Source organism: Procambarus clarkii, chromosome 58 (assembly GCF_040958095.1).
Source record: "Procambarus clarkii isolate CNS0578487 chromosome 58, FALCON_Pclarkii_2.0, whole genome shotgun sequence".
In the NCBI taxonomy this organism is placed as follows: Eukaryota; Metazoa; Arthropoda; class Malacostraca; order Decapoda; family Cambaridae; genus Procambarus; species Procambarus clarkii.
Genome location: NC_091207.1, coordinates 21,932,015 through 21,948,311, shown reverse-complemented (window position 1 = coordinate 21,948,311; position 16,297 = coordinate 21,932,015). Strand labels below are relative to the sequence as shown.

General features: G+C 35.8%; 1 protein-coding gene across 2 annotated transcripts in view; it reads right to left on the bottom strand.

Annotated features, from left to right (window-relative positions):
* LOC123767894 (hook microtubule tethering protein) overlaps positions 1 to 16,297 on the bottom strand; it is a 269,532-nt gene that overhangs the window by 49,531 nt on the left and 203,704 nt on the right. For both annotated transcript variants that reach the window (XM_045757969.2, XM_045757968.2), the window contains exons 11-12: positions 14,591 to 14,739; positions 10,994 to 11,137 (exon numbers count right to left, since the gene is read on the bottom strand). In XM_045757969.2, the coding sequence (XP_045613925.1) occupies positions 10,994 to 11,137; positions 14,591 to 14,739 (293 nt within the window). The remainder of the gene's footprint in view (positions 1 to 10,993; positions 11,138 to 14,590; positions 14,740 to 16,297) is intronic.

Genomic DNA, 16,297 nt, shown 5'->3' with positions numbered 1-16,297 from the left:
ATTTGGAGTGTGGAATGTCACCCTGCATTGGATTACCATTATCCTATCCAAAGATAATCTATGATAATGGATTATCATTATTGATAATGCATTCTCAATAAAATCCTTCCTCAAACTCTCTTTAGGAAGAATAAAGTGCCTTGCTCAAAAAAGAAACTTTATATATTTACTCAAAGCCTGATTTTTTTCCCAATTGGTAACCAGCAAAATATCTCTGGAATTTAATGAACAAAGGCCTAAAAAAAAGTTTACATTGTGAGATCAGTTCTTCCATCTATAAATAATATACCAAAATAAATAAATAAAATTTTATATACTGTGTGTGTGTGTGTGTGTGTGTGTGTGTGTGTGTGTGTATGTGTGTGTGTATGTGTATGTGTATGTGTATGTGTATGTGTATGTGTATGTGTATATATATATATATATATATATATATATATATATATATATATATATATATATATATATATATATATAAATAAATAAATAAATAAATAAATAAATAAATAAATAAATAAATAAATAAATAAATAAATAAATAAATAAATAAATAAATAAAGATTGAACGCAACATGACATACAAGGTTTTTCATTACCCACCTTTAACTGTAGGAAAATACTGAATGGTACTAATCCTTTTCCTGTTTATCCACTTACGCTTCCATCACAATTTTGTTTGCATCGCCACTTTTGAAACATCAATTGTGTGCGTTTTAAACAAGAATTTCACTTCTGCAGGAAATACTTAAGTGGCAAACATATATGAAAATGGAGCCATTTTTGTGTGCATCAAAACTTTCAAACAACTGGAGACAATTTGATAAAACTTCATAAACACGTTTATCATCATATGATATTTCACAAACAAAAATGAGGCAAATTCACCAAAGGTTTCATCACAGAGGTGCAGCTTAACTTGCAGGTACGCATGTCCATGTCCAATAGATACATTTATAATATATATACAGCATAGTTTGTAACATCTTTTAAGTAATTATATAGTAATTCCATTTATAACATGCAAATCATCATGCAGATTTTGTCAGCAAACATTTAATGTGTGTATTACACATCTGAAAAAGAGTAGAGATGGCTGCTAAGTGAAGCATTTTGAGAAAACTTTATATTTTGCCACATGTTAATGAACAGAAGATACGAGTTTTAGAAGAGATGAAGACAGTATCACAATTTACCATAGACAATATATAAACAGAAATTACATTTTCTGGATAAAAGAAATACATTATTTCCATATAAAGAGTTGGCAGTATGCTTCCCTTCAGCAAGCACAGAACTTGTCACCTTAACAGCAAGTTACCTGCCTAGTTCAATACTTAGTCCAAGTTGTTACCACACCATTCACTAGTAAATGGCAAACCAGATGTTAGTTTGCTATATTAAAAATAAAAATAGATCTATGTTAACAAGTCCTACTAAAGTAACATTTTCATGACTTGGCAAGAAAAAACTCAGATTATAGAAACCGAAGTAAATTATAAATATAAGACAAATTATAACTTTTAAACACAAAAACATTTCATAATATAGGAACTTACTTTAATGTATTCGAACACTTCATCACTTAATGGGAATGTTTTTGTGCACCTTGACAATTACACACGTTACAAGTACTATAGTGCGCTTATAGGAAGTAAGATCTATACAGTATTAATAGGAGGCAAGTGGCACAAGTTAGTAAAGGTGAGAGAAGAGCAAAAGAGAGCACAAGAAACTACAACAAGAGAGCAGTAATAGTCAAGCAAACAAGCCCAAGCAACCCAAGGTAGGCTATAATGAAATAAAACAACTCATATCAACTCAAATAGCAAATTGTATTTTGATATTTTATACATTATCAAAATTAACTTAAAAAAAAGATTTATATAAAAAAATGCTGTAAAATAATGCATACTCAGAAGTTGAGAATACCACAAACTAACCCCTTACCTCTACCAGTTACACCTATGTCAGCAATTGCTCAGTTTTCTACTGAGGAAAACTGAGGATGCTTATGAACAAGATAAGGAGAGGATTGCTAGGGCTTGCAGTGCTGCATTACACTCTATAAAGTGGCTTACTTGCCCTCTACTAACATTTCCTAGTTACCACACTACTATATCACGTACGTTATTTTCAATCTTTTCACACAATTCTATTTCTATAGTTACTATATATATATTTACAACTCTGCAGCAAGCTTATTAACTTAAACTATACCTTTGTATATGTGTATGGCTCCATTTAAAAAATTGTATTATCTAATTAATGGAAATAATTACTTTTGTATCTATAGTTAATTAACTTTTATATAAGTACATTTCATGAAAACAGAAGCATATTTTCTCTTTCTTGAGATGTTAAAGTATTCGAGTAGTGTATACAATTAACGACAACCCGAGCAACTAATGTTTCAAGTGCAAGAATAATGCAGGGCTATGAAGCTCAGGATGTATCTTAAGCAAGAGTTGCCAGGCTTAAACCGACACACGACACACATACACACACCGCACTAACACCACACGTTGCCTCTTACTCTAATTTACCCTCACATACGCCAGGGAACTCTATAGCTCAGTATGTGCAACAAACGCAACAAGCTTCTACATATTGCATCAACTTGAAAACAAAATATAGTTAACAATAACATGTAAGATCATATTACCTTCAAGTCAAATTTTTCTAAATTCAAATAAATTTGGAATATATTTATATCTGTTGACATAACTAAACCAATTAATTTTCTCAGCAATCCCTTCTCAATAGTAGTTTATATTTTGGAAAACTAATAAAAGTCTAGTACAACTAAATGAAATATATATAAATATTTTATATATTATATATATAATAGGGGTACCAACTCTGGTGCAATTGTAGAGACCCACAGCCTCGAAGAAGAAAATAAAGAGAAGACCTTCTCTACTCGGAGAAGACCTTGTGGATTCTCACTGAACACTTTAATCTTTTCTTCTCCTACCACCCCTATTATATTTTTTATATATTTTGTTTTATTTTATTATTAAATAATGATTAAAAATACATTTTGGGTTACAGTTTGATGGCAATCCTTTACTTTGGAACAAGTTATTGTAACCTTGTCTTTGACACTGCAATGAAAACCTTATGTGAAGAGTGTGTGTACGATCAGTGTGTCATCCTGGCCATAAGTGATTATATATGCCAACAAAGTATCCGCGTGTTCTCTCTCTTGCTTAATATCACCACCTGAATAAACTGTGAATCATTATGTTTAAGGGATGCAAAACTTTTACTTATTATCAATAGCTGCATTACAGTTAATAGTTCAATAAAATATAGTATCTTAATATTCACAAGTTAGTATTATATATTATGTATTTATTCATTTTTAATAGGGAGTAAAAAATAAAAAGGCGACATCTTCACAGTTGTCTCAAGCCGAAGTGGTACAGTATACAACTATACTCGTCTACTTTCCCCAATTATCTTGGCCTACACACACCACAATATATGCATGAGTAGCCAAGATTTATATCTATACATTTTTTTTTTTTTACTGCAGCTTTGCACGAGAAGAAAAGCTAGACGATTGTGTGACTGGAATGAGAGGATAAAATGTGCTGGTAGGTGAGGTAGGGGTAGTTTGTAGTTCACATGCAACAACTGACAATCATGCATTAGATAGCAAGCACTTACACACACAAACTTCAAAGCACATTCAATATTTTATTTATATTTATATATATAAAATGTATAATATGACGGGTATCCTCTACTCTTTAAATGCCACAAATGTGACAGCAGCATTCTATCCTACCATAAGCTCATCCTAAGTGCAGGTTGGTCTTCCTCTTGATATCACTCTCACTATAAATATTACTATGGGATGTATGCACTACATAATGAACTTTTTGGTAACCATTTAGTAAATGCAAACATATGCATACAAGTCATACGAAGAGGTTAAAAGAAGTACATATTTTTAAACTTAATACTGTAATAGCAAACAGTACATCTATCAATTTGATGAAAGACAGGATATGTATGTATGTATGTATGTAATTACCCAAGTGTAGTCACGAGACGAGAGCTACGTTTCTGGTGTCCCTTTTTTCCAGTACTCTGTCATTTGACTATCTGAAACTACTGACTTCTGGCATCCACCACCACCTCACTTAACATGTTACAACAATCTCCCACTTTGCAAAAGTGAACTTTCTAATATTTTTCAGCAGCTTTGTTTCATTAGCTTTAAATCTATGACCTTTTGTTCTAGAAGTTCCAGGTTTCAACACCACCACTTGTAAATTTTGTCAATTCCTGTTAATATTCTGTATGTAGTGATCATATAAGTTAAAATACAAAGCTTTTTCACATAATTTGTGAGTTGTATGTGTCCTATTTTCTCCTCTTCCACATTCCATAATGTGGCATTTATTCATATTAAATTCCATCTGCCAAGTGTTGCCCCATAGATTAATTTAGGTCAGGTCATCTTGAAAGGCATGAAAATTAACCAAGTTTCCTATCTTCCCTAGTATCTTCACATCATATGGAAATATGTTCATATAATTCTGTATTCCTTCTGGAAGATTGTTCATATAAACGATGAACATTATTGGTGCTAGAACTGAACTTTGTGGTACTCCGCTAGTAATATTTCTCCAGTTTGATACATTGCCTCCAATTACTGTCCCATGTTTGTCAGAAAATTTAATCCATGTTATACATCTCCCTGTCACTCCTCCAGTATGTCAAGAACAAGTTCTTATGTGGGACTTTGTCAAAAACGTTTTTAGGTCCAGATAAATGCAGCCACTCCAACCATCTCTTTTTTGTAAGATCTGTGACTATCATAGAAGCTAAGCAGATTTGTTACACAAGATCTTCCTGTTCGAAACCATACCGTGTTGTTATATCATTTCTCATCAGGTGTTCTACCCATTTGGTTTTAATAATTTTTTCTAGTTCTTTGACTACCTGATAGTCAACGATACAGATCTATAATTAAGTGGTCTTCTCTGCTACCATTTTTGTAGAATGGAACTAAGTTAGCCTTATTTTCAATACATCTGGCAAGATTTCTGTACTGTATATAAAAAATAAATTAAAATGGAATGCTCAGCTTAGATGCACATACGCTTGTGTGTGTATGCATGTGTGTGAATGTGAGTGTGTGTAATTACCTAAGTGTAGTTACAGGATAAGAGCTACGCTTGTAGTGTCCCATCTTTTTAGTACTCTTTAGTACTTTTCTTTTTAAGTCATATAACGCTCTGAAACTACTGACTGTTTTGGCCTCCACCACCACCTCACTTAACTTGTTCCAACTGTCTACCACGCTGTTTGCAAAAGAAAACTTCTAATATTTTCTCGGCACCTTAGTTTGTGTGCACGAGCACATGTGCAGCAGACTATCACAAAATACACATTTGTGCAGCATGAAATTTACATGGTAAAACCATATCCTTTATCACCAGAAATCAGTGAACATGATGCATGACTGTATTGCTCAAGTTGGTGAACCTTTTAATTTTGTCTTTACAGACATTTTATTTTTAATCCACAAGGCTCATCCCAAGCATTCTGCAGCTTGTCTACATCATTGGTTAGCATTCAGATCTACTTTATACAGTATACTTGTAGTAGAAAAGTGAAGAGAGAACATAAAACAACATTCAGGCACTGTAGGTATGTTGCCAGAATAAGAGTACAAGAGTAATTACCTAGCAAAATGCGTGGAATGACTCACTATTTTCCTCATATAACATTAAATTCAAAAAGAATGATTTAATGTTGTACAAGATTTTTCCAAAACACGTCTTTCATACTATGCGAGTGCCTACTTTTGTACATATGTACATAACTAAATATACTGATATACTGTACATACAAGCATTATATGCACGCATGTGTAAACTAAATGAGCATTCTGGGAAAGTCTTGTATTATACAAAATTGTGCCAAAAAGACCATTGAAATCACCTCTTTCACTCATTCCTCTGTAAAACACTTACCTGAATATCATTACTGAATTCTCCTCTCAATTCCTAGCCACAAACGTTCTAAATAAAATAGATTTTTGCATTCACTAATGATGTAGATGAAATTCATTACTTTTTTCATCCTTGTAGTACAACAAGAATTGCAGAATGTCTGGGAGATGTTGCAATGCAACAACGTAATCCAAAAAGCACATAAAGCACCACTTATAGTACATGAATCATGCTTACACTAGTTAATGACTTATGCTTAAAGATGCAGTGGCACCAAGCAAAATTCGTGCTACCTCAACTCAATGTCTTATACTGTATTATCACAATAATTAAATGTAAAATTCTAAAACTGACAAATTGTTATAATGCATTACAAGTACTTTTTAAGGAGCGTTAATCTAAATCCGAGTGAAAAAACTATTATTATTTTAATGCACCCCAATCCTTTCTCATCTATGATTACAGTACAGTAAAATACAATAATTTATGGGAAGTGCTGCTACTAATTTTGCATTTTGCTTTTTAATTTGTTATTATTTCATTTATATTCTTTAACTTCACTGTAAATTTGCAACTGCAATATTTTTGCTATCAAGAGGATATGATCAATCGTCACTATTCTAGACTTTGTGTAACTTCTCATTAGTAACAATAATGTATCTAGAATGCTGCCATTCCATTTTAGCGTGCGTAAGAGATTTTAACGTGAGATTCCGAGGTAGAGGCTGTAAGAACTTTTAATTTGACTCTGGGATGATAATTTCAATCAATTATATTTTCTTTTTATTATTTAAAAAGTTTTAATAAAAGCAAGTTGCCTGTTTCCAAAATCTAATCAAATTAAAAATTTATGAGATCTGGGAATAATTTTGCATAAACCTTAAAAGGAAGGATTTAGTTCTTATCTCATGCAAGCTAAGCTTGCCATTTAAGACTTGTTTCTGACTGACATCAAATCAAGGCAATACTGCTTGAGCACCGGTCGCCTGTATTTAACATGCGATGCTAAAATAAAGCTCCACATTCATTAACTTCACTGAATAACTCATAAATAATTTTACATGCTAAGTAAATCTAGCAGTTCAACTTAAAATTATTCACAACTAAAGAGTACAAATAACAATTAGTGATTCAGCCATATATTGATTTGTTAATAACAAAAAGGAAAGGAATATTGCTGCATCTCCTCTAACACATGACAATTTGGCAGTTGTATTGTAGAAAGCGCAATAGTCAAAGCTGACACAAGCTGCTTATTATTAATAGATTGCACAAGCTAAAACTTTATCTTTAATACCTGTGGTTCAGCAGCATCAGGCCCACCTTAGGTAATATTCTTCAAATACTTTGTACGCTTCAATAAACAAATATATGTACTAACAATTTCACCTAACACTTACTGAATATCTAATGAAGATCATTATAACATATACAGTATCAAACATTACAAATTGACTTGGAAAAAGCTGTTTACTAAAATAACATTAAAATCTTTTACCTAAAGTGAGAACAAATGCAACATTAATTCTATGTTTGGCACAATACTGAAGTTTTAGAAGTCTTACCTAGTAATATGCACAAGAGCACCACAAGGCTAAATGTTCTAAATACACCATATATGACTAGTTTTATGGGCGGTAGTAAGCCTGGCTTACTAATTTGATACTTTATATTTAACAAATAGATATACCTAAGTGAGAGCACTTAGAAGACAATATTGATGCTACAACAACCTAAAGAGCTGCTGTTAAGACAGTACCATGACTAGAAGAGCAGAGGATTGAAATAGAAAGATAGGCATAGAGGAATTATTATATAAATACATCCCTAGAGATTTAAATACCAAATAAAAAGCATTATTTAGTTACATTAGTTGCTCAATAGAAATAGGAGATACACCTTGTGTAAATCATTAATCATCCAAATTCCAATTTGAATTTTACGTAATAGTAATGTGATAAAATCTTCAAGACGTTATATGCAACATATCTAGATCTTACCATAACCAGAATATTGAGTTTGTTCTGAAAATGACCACAATGAGCTTAAATTACTTAAGCATGCTTGTCATTTAGGGATCGCTTGATGAATGCAGGCAGGACAGATACATAAAAAAATAAAAAAAAAAGCTAGATGCACTGGCCACCAGATTCACTACAATCACTGAGTTTCCCTTCCTTGGCCACAACTGAAAAATTGTCTAAATTTCCATCATCTTTTAAGGAGTACAAAGGGTGAACATCGCACTAAATGTCTCTGCTACCATGTGCTTGGCTGTTTTGTTTTTGGGCTTTACAACTCCACCACTAATAGCTAGTGGTAATGATTCCTTTGCTGCCACTTTTCTTTGCTTTTTATTAGCCTTGATCTGTCTACGAAAGAAACTATATGTACGAGCAAGTGATGCTGCACTGTTTGATCCATCGTTTATTAGTACAATATTGTCTCCTTCATGGATCTTGATAGCTTCACCATTTTTAATGTCTGCTATGCTATGTTCTTCACCATCATTGTAAATCTTAAACTGATTTGGATTATATTCATCCATATCCGAGGCATTATCTGTGCAATAATCTGTCGCTGATGGGTCATCATCAGCATCATCATGGCTAAAGGAAGCACACGATTCTGAGCTTACAAGAGGAGCAGCATACATTCCTAAGGTCAGCCTTCGCTCTAGTGTCTCCAGATCAGTATCGGTGTCAGTGGCAGAAGGAACCAAGTCTTTTTCCAACCTCTGACTCTGAGTTTCTGGCGAGACCTCAAAGTGCGTAAAGAGGGAATCACTAACCAAGGTAACCTCAGGAGTATTTTTCTTACTTTTTGGAGACTCATGTTTAGCATTGGTAGCTTTTAAAATGATGGACTTCCGAGTTGACCTACCTGCAACTGCCAGCATTCTTTCTCTTGGAGAAGCTGACAAGTAGTGATTTGGAATAGTTTCATGATGGCTGTGAGTTACTTGGCTTACCACAGGTTCAGAAAATTTTACATGGTTACCAGATTTAATAGGTGGCACTGATCCTTGGTTTTTGTTAACCACTGCTAAGGTGCTACTTGAAGCAAGATTACTTTTAGAATACAGTTTATTATCTTTTCCTCTTACTGTATTAGTAGTTAACGGAGTATAGGCAGCTTTTGTGCTGGAGAATAAGGTGGTACTACTACTGCTGCTTGTAACAGTGGAAGGATATTTAAATCCTGAGGAACTTAGTATTCCAAGACCCTCTGGAGTTTCTGCCACTGGTTTACTTTCTTTGTTAATACTGCTGGGAAGAGACACACCCGTGCTAATTTTGTTGATTTTACTGGGAAAATGTGTCCCCGAGTTAGCATTTGTTGAAAGGAGCGTGCCTGTTTTAGGAAATATCACTTGTCTAATGTCATTTTTGTCCTGCTTAGAGAATGAGAAAGCATTTGACATCTGAACAGCATTACTCTTTTCACTTTTTGCCTCGGTTTGTCTTGCTACAGCAACTTGAGGCATAATATTGTTACAAGTGGTTTCAGAATTTGTAGTGTTTCTTACAAAACAACTTGAATCTTTCTCTGGTGACTGAGCCAAAGTAGCATTGGGTACTAACCCAGAACCTTCATTAGCTATCATTTGATTTTTTGAAGCTGATGGAACTTGAGAATCAGATGAAACTGAGCCTTTCTCTAAAATATTCTTATATCCATTATCTAAATTTAATTTATTCCTTTCTTGATAAGACCTACTCCCCTTTTCTGGACTATTTGCTCTATTTATGAGAATACTTTCTGCAACTGGAATCTCTCTGAGATTTGTACCAGTTTCGTTATGTAAAGACAATAATGATAAATTTTTACAAGATCTGTTACGAGTAGCATAAATGCTGTTGGGTAAACGTGGAGAGTTATGGGGAGTTGGAGATTCAGGTGGAAGAGAAGACCGAGAAAATCCTGCAGCAGTCCTACGACCTTGTGGGGAAGACACTGGCAATGGGTTCAGAGATGAATAAGTGGGTGTTGTTGTTGTTGTTAGGGAATCAGATGATGCATGTGGGGATATCTGCACTGCTCCCTCAAGTGCTGGTTTAGATAAAGATTTATTTGATTGAGTATAAACAAAAGATAAATCTACCATTGTAGATGGAAGGCATATAGTAGGTAAAGGAAAAGCTGATGGGGAAGAACTTAAATGTGGAGATAAGGCTTGAGAAATGGGTAACTGTCGCAGTGGAGATGTGGAGATTGGCGCTGATCTGTGATTATACTTATATGGAGGGTTTAATGAGCAGACAGTATGTGGGCGTGGAGGTGGTACTGGAGATGCACAGCTAGTTTTTCTTGTGTCTTTGTCACTTTCTTCCCCATTATATTCTTGAGAAACATGAGGTGAACAACAGTGGAGACAGGAAGTGTGTGCTGGGTGAGTGTGGTGCATCACTGAAGGAGATGACACTCTATGGCCTGCTAGTGCTGGGAGAATGTCTGTCATGTGATGGGTTGTGCATTCTTCAACTATAGATGGGATAACTGGACTCAAACAACGGTACAATCCAGACATCCCTGACTCTAAGGTGCCAGAGTAAATTCCTGATATACCAGAGTCCAGAGTCCCAGAATAATCTGGCAAGTGAGTTTCTGTACAGCCAGTATCTTCGCAGCCTTCGCAGCTGCTGGGCGAGGTGCGGCAACACCCACTGTCATCATTTGTTGGTGATGGTGACATTTTAAACTCATGTATGTGGTGAATAACAATAGGGTTTTCTTTACTTGTCTGGGTTGCAAAGGAAGAAGAAGAGACAGGCAGAGGAGGCTGCAAAGGTAAAGTTGCAGATAAAAAATTTGTAGACAGCAGTCCTTTAGGTTGCCGTAAAATTAATAGATCAGATTCACTTGCCCACTTCAAATTTTTCTTGAATAATTTCATCTTCCTATTGGGATCAACACTTAAATATGCATCTAGGAAGGAGAAATTAGAGAAAGATGGTGGGGTAATGCATCCTTCCCTGAACTTGTATTTTGGGTAGCCTAAGTCTCCCTTGGAATCCCACCTGTTCTCCTGAGTCAGGGAATTCTGGCGTTCCTGTAAGTCTGACACCAAAGTCTGAAGAACAGGTAGTTGTTCACGGCTGCCACCTTCAGCTGCCCTTTGTTTCAACATGCTATTTTCATGTTGCAGTCGCATCAGCTTTTCTCTGGAATATTAAACAATTTATAACAAATGGTGTCCGATATCTAACAAGAATAATGAAGAAAATGTCGTTAATCAATTTCTGAAGACCTATTGGCCTATGTAAGGGAGTTCTTATTTATACTTGTCCAAACACTTGTATGTATTTCTAACCTACGCTTGAACCAATCTAGCGATTTCTTGTGTATTAGTTTACTCTATAATCTGTTTCACAAATCAACAGCTTCTGATCCAAAACAGTATTTACCCAGGTAATTTGTGAATCTAAATTTATTTTGTATAACTTGTTTCACATTCTAATTTCTATAGATTTATTTAACACCTCATTAATAACTCCCTTATGCTATTTCATCAACTTGTATACTTCAGTCATGTCATCATTTACTCTCTGCCTTTTTAGACAATACATATTGTATTTGATAATCTCATCCCAAAAGAGGTTTCGAATTGTTGACCAGACCACACACTAGAAGGTGAAGGGACGACGACGTTTCGGTCCGTCCTGGACCATTCTCAAGTCTATTGTGACTTGATAATGGTCCAGGACGGACCTCAGCATCGTTGTCCCTTCACCTTCTAGTGTGTGATCTGGTCAACATACTTCAGTCACGTTATTGTGACTCATCGCCTGCAGGTTTCGAATTCCTGGTATTAACATTAACACTAAAGATGATGCATCTACAAACACAGGAGGAGAGGGGATCCACAGATGATCATGACATTTAACATTCTCAGCGTTATAGGTCAAGAGAACAAGTAAGGACTCGTTCGGGAAATGAGAAATATTATAGGACAATATCAGTCATACTTGCTCTGATCTGCCTCAGACTCCACTACACTTGAGGTGTGGTCAGTACTTGTGAACTTTGAACAGATGGATGAACGTAACAGCAGAGAACATGTCCATATCTTCTCTACTGCCCACAGAGATGAAAATATAAACTCTACATGATTCAGATGAAATAATTATGGAAACAAATCTAGAATGTGAAATTGTTTCTTATGAGTTCCTATAACCTGCTAACTAATAATATTTAGGTGCAAAAGGAATTAGACAACAAACAAGAATGATTTATAGCCGTCAGAAAAACTACAATGCAAAGTGTAGGTTGGCAAAATGCAGCCAAAAGGTTTAACTGGTAAAGGAAGAGGCAGTAAAAGGTGACAAACTGTGACAAACTTCAGTGCCACAAGCTACCCTACTTTACATTGCTCAAATTTGTATCATGTGCTTGATAATAGCGCATCTCAGAAACTCATTTTGAGTACAATTAAAGAAGATTTTCCCATTTTTCCCACATCTTTTATTGGTGAACATGTTGGTTGACATGTTGGGGACAAACATTTATGTCTCTTCATAGCTCATGTTAACTTCCAGGAGCCATTTAGTAGCAAATCTTTGAACCTTTTCCAGTTTATTTATGTACTTAACACTTTCGCTCGGGGATGACGCAGCATTGCGTCATCCGTTTACTGGCGGTAATGCCGGGGATGACGCAGCATTGCGTCATCCACTTTAAAAATTCGCCAAAAATCAGGTTTTTATCCGATTTTTTGGGGACTGGTTTTAAAATGTGCGCCGATGTCTTCCCATTTTCTTTGTTGAGCCTCGTGGCCCTCAGGCGGCTTGGCACATGCCGTGGGCCCATTGTCTTTGCTCCACTGTTGTGACCAATGTCGCCTCCCCTCGCATCTCAAACGTGTGAACATTTCGGCTATTTCCCGTGGCTATATTTCTTACTGCGGCTTTAGAAACTATCTACGCTTACTCCACGATGGATAGTAATCATGAACAAGGCCCTTCCAGGAAGAAAATTGCGAAAGAAAGGCTTGAAAAGGGTGGGAATTGGGAGTGTAGCAGGAAGGCCTCTGAGCACTCACTCACGGCTAACGCGTGGCCCGTCTTCAACTCGTCGGCGGTTGGAGCGTGACCAGGTTTTTTTTTTTATATGCTAGTGTTCCTCTAGAGAATTTTATTACGAACCCATTGAGACCAAATTGAAAGACCTAGGACAAAAATTGAGGTGACCAGAGTGAAAATAGTGAAAACATTTTATCACGTTTGCGCGCTCCCGGGTAACTCGTTCGCACTTTCTCTGTTTGCTGCGGGTAATTAGCTGGGCTTTTGGAGTTTATATGCATTTAGTGTTGTAGAGAATTTTATTGCGAACACAATGATACCAAATTTAATCTCGTAGAAGGAGAATTGAGGTGACAAAGTTGAAGAGAGTATACACTTTTCGAAATTAATGCGCGCTTCCGTGACACGCTGGGGCCCATATCGCCCTGTCGAGGGGTGGCGCGCGGGGTGAGCGAAAGTGTTAAGATATGAGAACCCACACCACTGCTGCATATTCTAATTTTGATCTCACAAATGTCATGGAGTTTTAATATTGCTCTATCCATATACAGCATTTAATGTTGGGTTGTTGATTTGTGGAACCAATTACCGCATAACATGGTGGAGGTGGGGTCCCTCGATTGTTTCAAGCGTGGGTTGGACATGTATATGAGTAGGATTGGGTGGTTATAGATAGGAGCTGCCTCGTATGGGCCAATAGGTCTTCTGCAGTTACCTTTGTTCTTATGTTCTTATGTAGTGTTGAAATTTACTAGCATAGCATAGGCTCCTCTATCAATGCATCCTATATGTGGTCCTCTGCTGACAGTTTACTATCCAGAACCACTCTTAGATCTTTCCTTGCTGGAGGTTTTTAATATATTCTCACAATTTGTACAGTAGGTTAAGTGGTTAAGAGGTAGGTTCTTCCCCCTAGTCCACATTCCATTACATGAAACATTTCTTTGAATGTCACCTACCATGTGTTGGCCAATCACTTGTCTAGTTCATTTTGGAAGGACATGCAAGTCCTTCACTCTCCCTAGCAATTTAGCATCAGTGGCAAATATATATTATGCAACTCTGTATTCCTTCTACTCCTTTCAATAGATCATTTATATAGATAATGAACATTACCTGGGCAAGAACTGAACCTTGAGGTACTACACAAGTGATATTTCTCTAGATACATTGCCTCTGATCATTACTATCTGTAGTCTGTCAGTAAAATTTTCATCCAATTCAGTAGTCTACCTGGCACTCCTCTAATACGTGAGAAGCAGTGACTGAGTGCAAACATCACATGGCAAGTAGTAACTAACAAAACTGGGATGGAAGTAGTGTGTGAGCAGTGAGTTCATTTGTATTGTGCATGACAACTGACACCTGGTTTTATGACACAGTGGGTGCTGCTGTGGATGACTGCTGAAATTTGGAGATGTTTTGTATCTGTAATACTATATAGAATGAATGATGAAAGTACAAATTATTTTTTTTTATGGCTATAACCATCTTTCACTATACCCTGTATTATATTTTTTTCCCAGGCTGATGCCACCACACATGATGAATGAAAACAAAGCAAAATGTGCAGCCTATATTACTTTAAAATACTACCTGATTTCATGTGGAACTACTTCCAGCAATTCAACATCCGACAGATCTGAAGGAGGCCGAGAAGCAGTATCTGGAGAGGTCAGAGTGGAGACGTGACACTTCAGCTCTTCGATGTTCTCTTTTAGAGCATCGCGTTCCTTGGTCAGACGCTGAGAAGAGAAATGTACTTAACAGTATTATTATGTACTCTACAAGCATGGGTATATTTATGTATTTATGAAGTAGTTGAGTATTCATATGCAGGCGAAGAGTCACAATAATGTGGCTGAAGTATGTTGACCAGACCACAGAAGTTGAAGGGACGACGACGTTTTGGTCCGTCCTGGACCATTTTCAAGACAATCGACTTGAGAATGGTCCAGGACGAACCGAAACGTCGTCGTCCCTTCAACTTCTAGTGTGTGGTCTGGTCAACATAGTTGAGTATTGTTTTGAATGATTTTCCAGTTCGGTGATGGTGCGGATTCTTGATGATACTGGTTAGTATGGAACTGATGGTGTCATTTTGTACATTCCTAACCATTCCTTATATTTTTCTCTTATTTTCCTCAGACAAATGCCTCCCAATTCCATGAAAGTGAAAAGTGGAATAATAATAATGGTTATGACAATTATGAATTTTCTAAATATCTAACATTATTTAATTTAGTAGATGAAACAAATTTAACAAATGGAAAGGAAAAGGATGGTGAAGGATATAATTTAAAGATTCATATGACAAGAATGGAAATAATTCATCAATTCATATGACATTGATGAAAAGTGGAAAGTGAAGTCAAGAAGAGATGGAGAGATTTAAATTCCCTTTTCTGGCGGGGTCTCTCAGCAGCTCGCTACAGCTTAAGGGGCCACAATCATGTTTTTGGCTATTTTCTTATTTTTCTATATTATTATCAAGATTATTTGCTACATTCTGAGCATTATTTGAATGAAATTGGTAAACTAAGTCTTCTTTCAAGTCGTGTAGAAAAACACAAGATTTACGATCTTATTATAATTATTAGTAAACAAATTAGAAATTTGACCTGCACAGATTACAGAACTTTGTCTATACTTTCCAGTGATACCAAAATATGACTATGTAGCAATATTTGTAAAACCTAGGAATTTTTAAAAGAAAAGCTTTTCAATTTTGTTTTACCATTTATGATTTTCCTAAGGTTTGAGTAACTGTCAAACAAGGCAAGGTAACTATGTTTATGTTTTTAAACCAAATATCAAAGAAATATTAATTAATTTATTCATTGTGTTGGGGCACAGGACGCCAGAGTGTATTCATACACGTTAGGCTCTTATCGAGGTATTTGGGCAAATTACAGCCCAAATGCTAAGGGGTAAATTAAAGAAATATTCACAATAAGTAGTCTTTACCTGTACTTCAATATGAGCCATGAGGTTAACAAGGCAAATGATCATTACTGTAGGCTACCAACTCTAACCTTTATGCACCAAACTGCCACCAGCTGATGATCCAGGTCATCCAAGGTTCCTGGCAAATACCAAGTGAGGTGGGTTGCTGGCTGGAATCTCAGATGACATGGGCTGCCATCTGGTGGCAATTGGGCGCATCAAAGTAGGTAGCGTTAACCCATGTTAATGATTATTTGCCTTATTTACTTCAAGTAAATGTTTGCTTTCAGCTTTTTATTTGTTTTGGTAGACCTTTAATCCCCCAGCTCGCCTCACCTCACAAAGAGAGCCAGACTG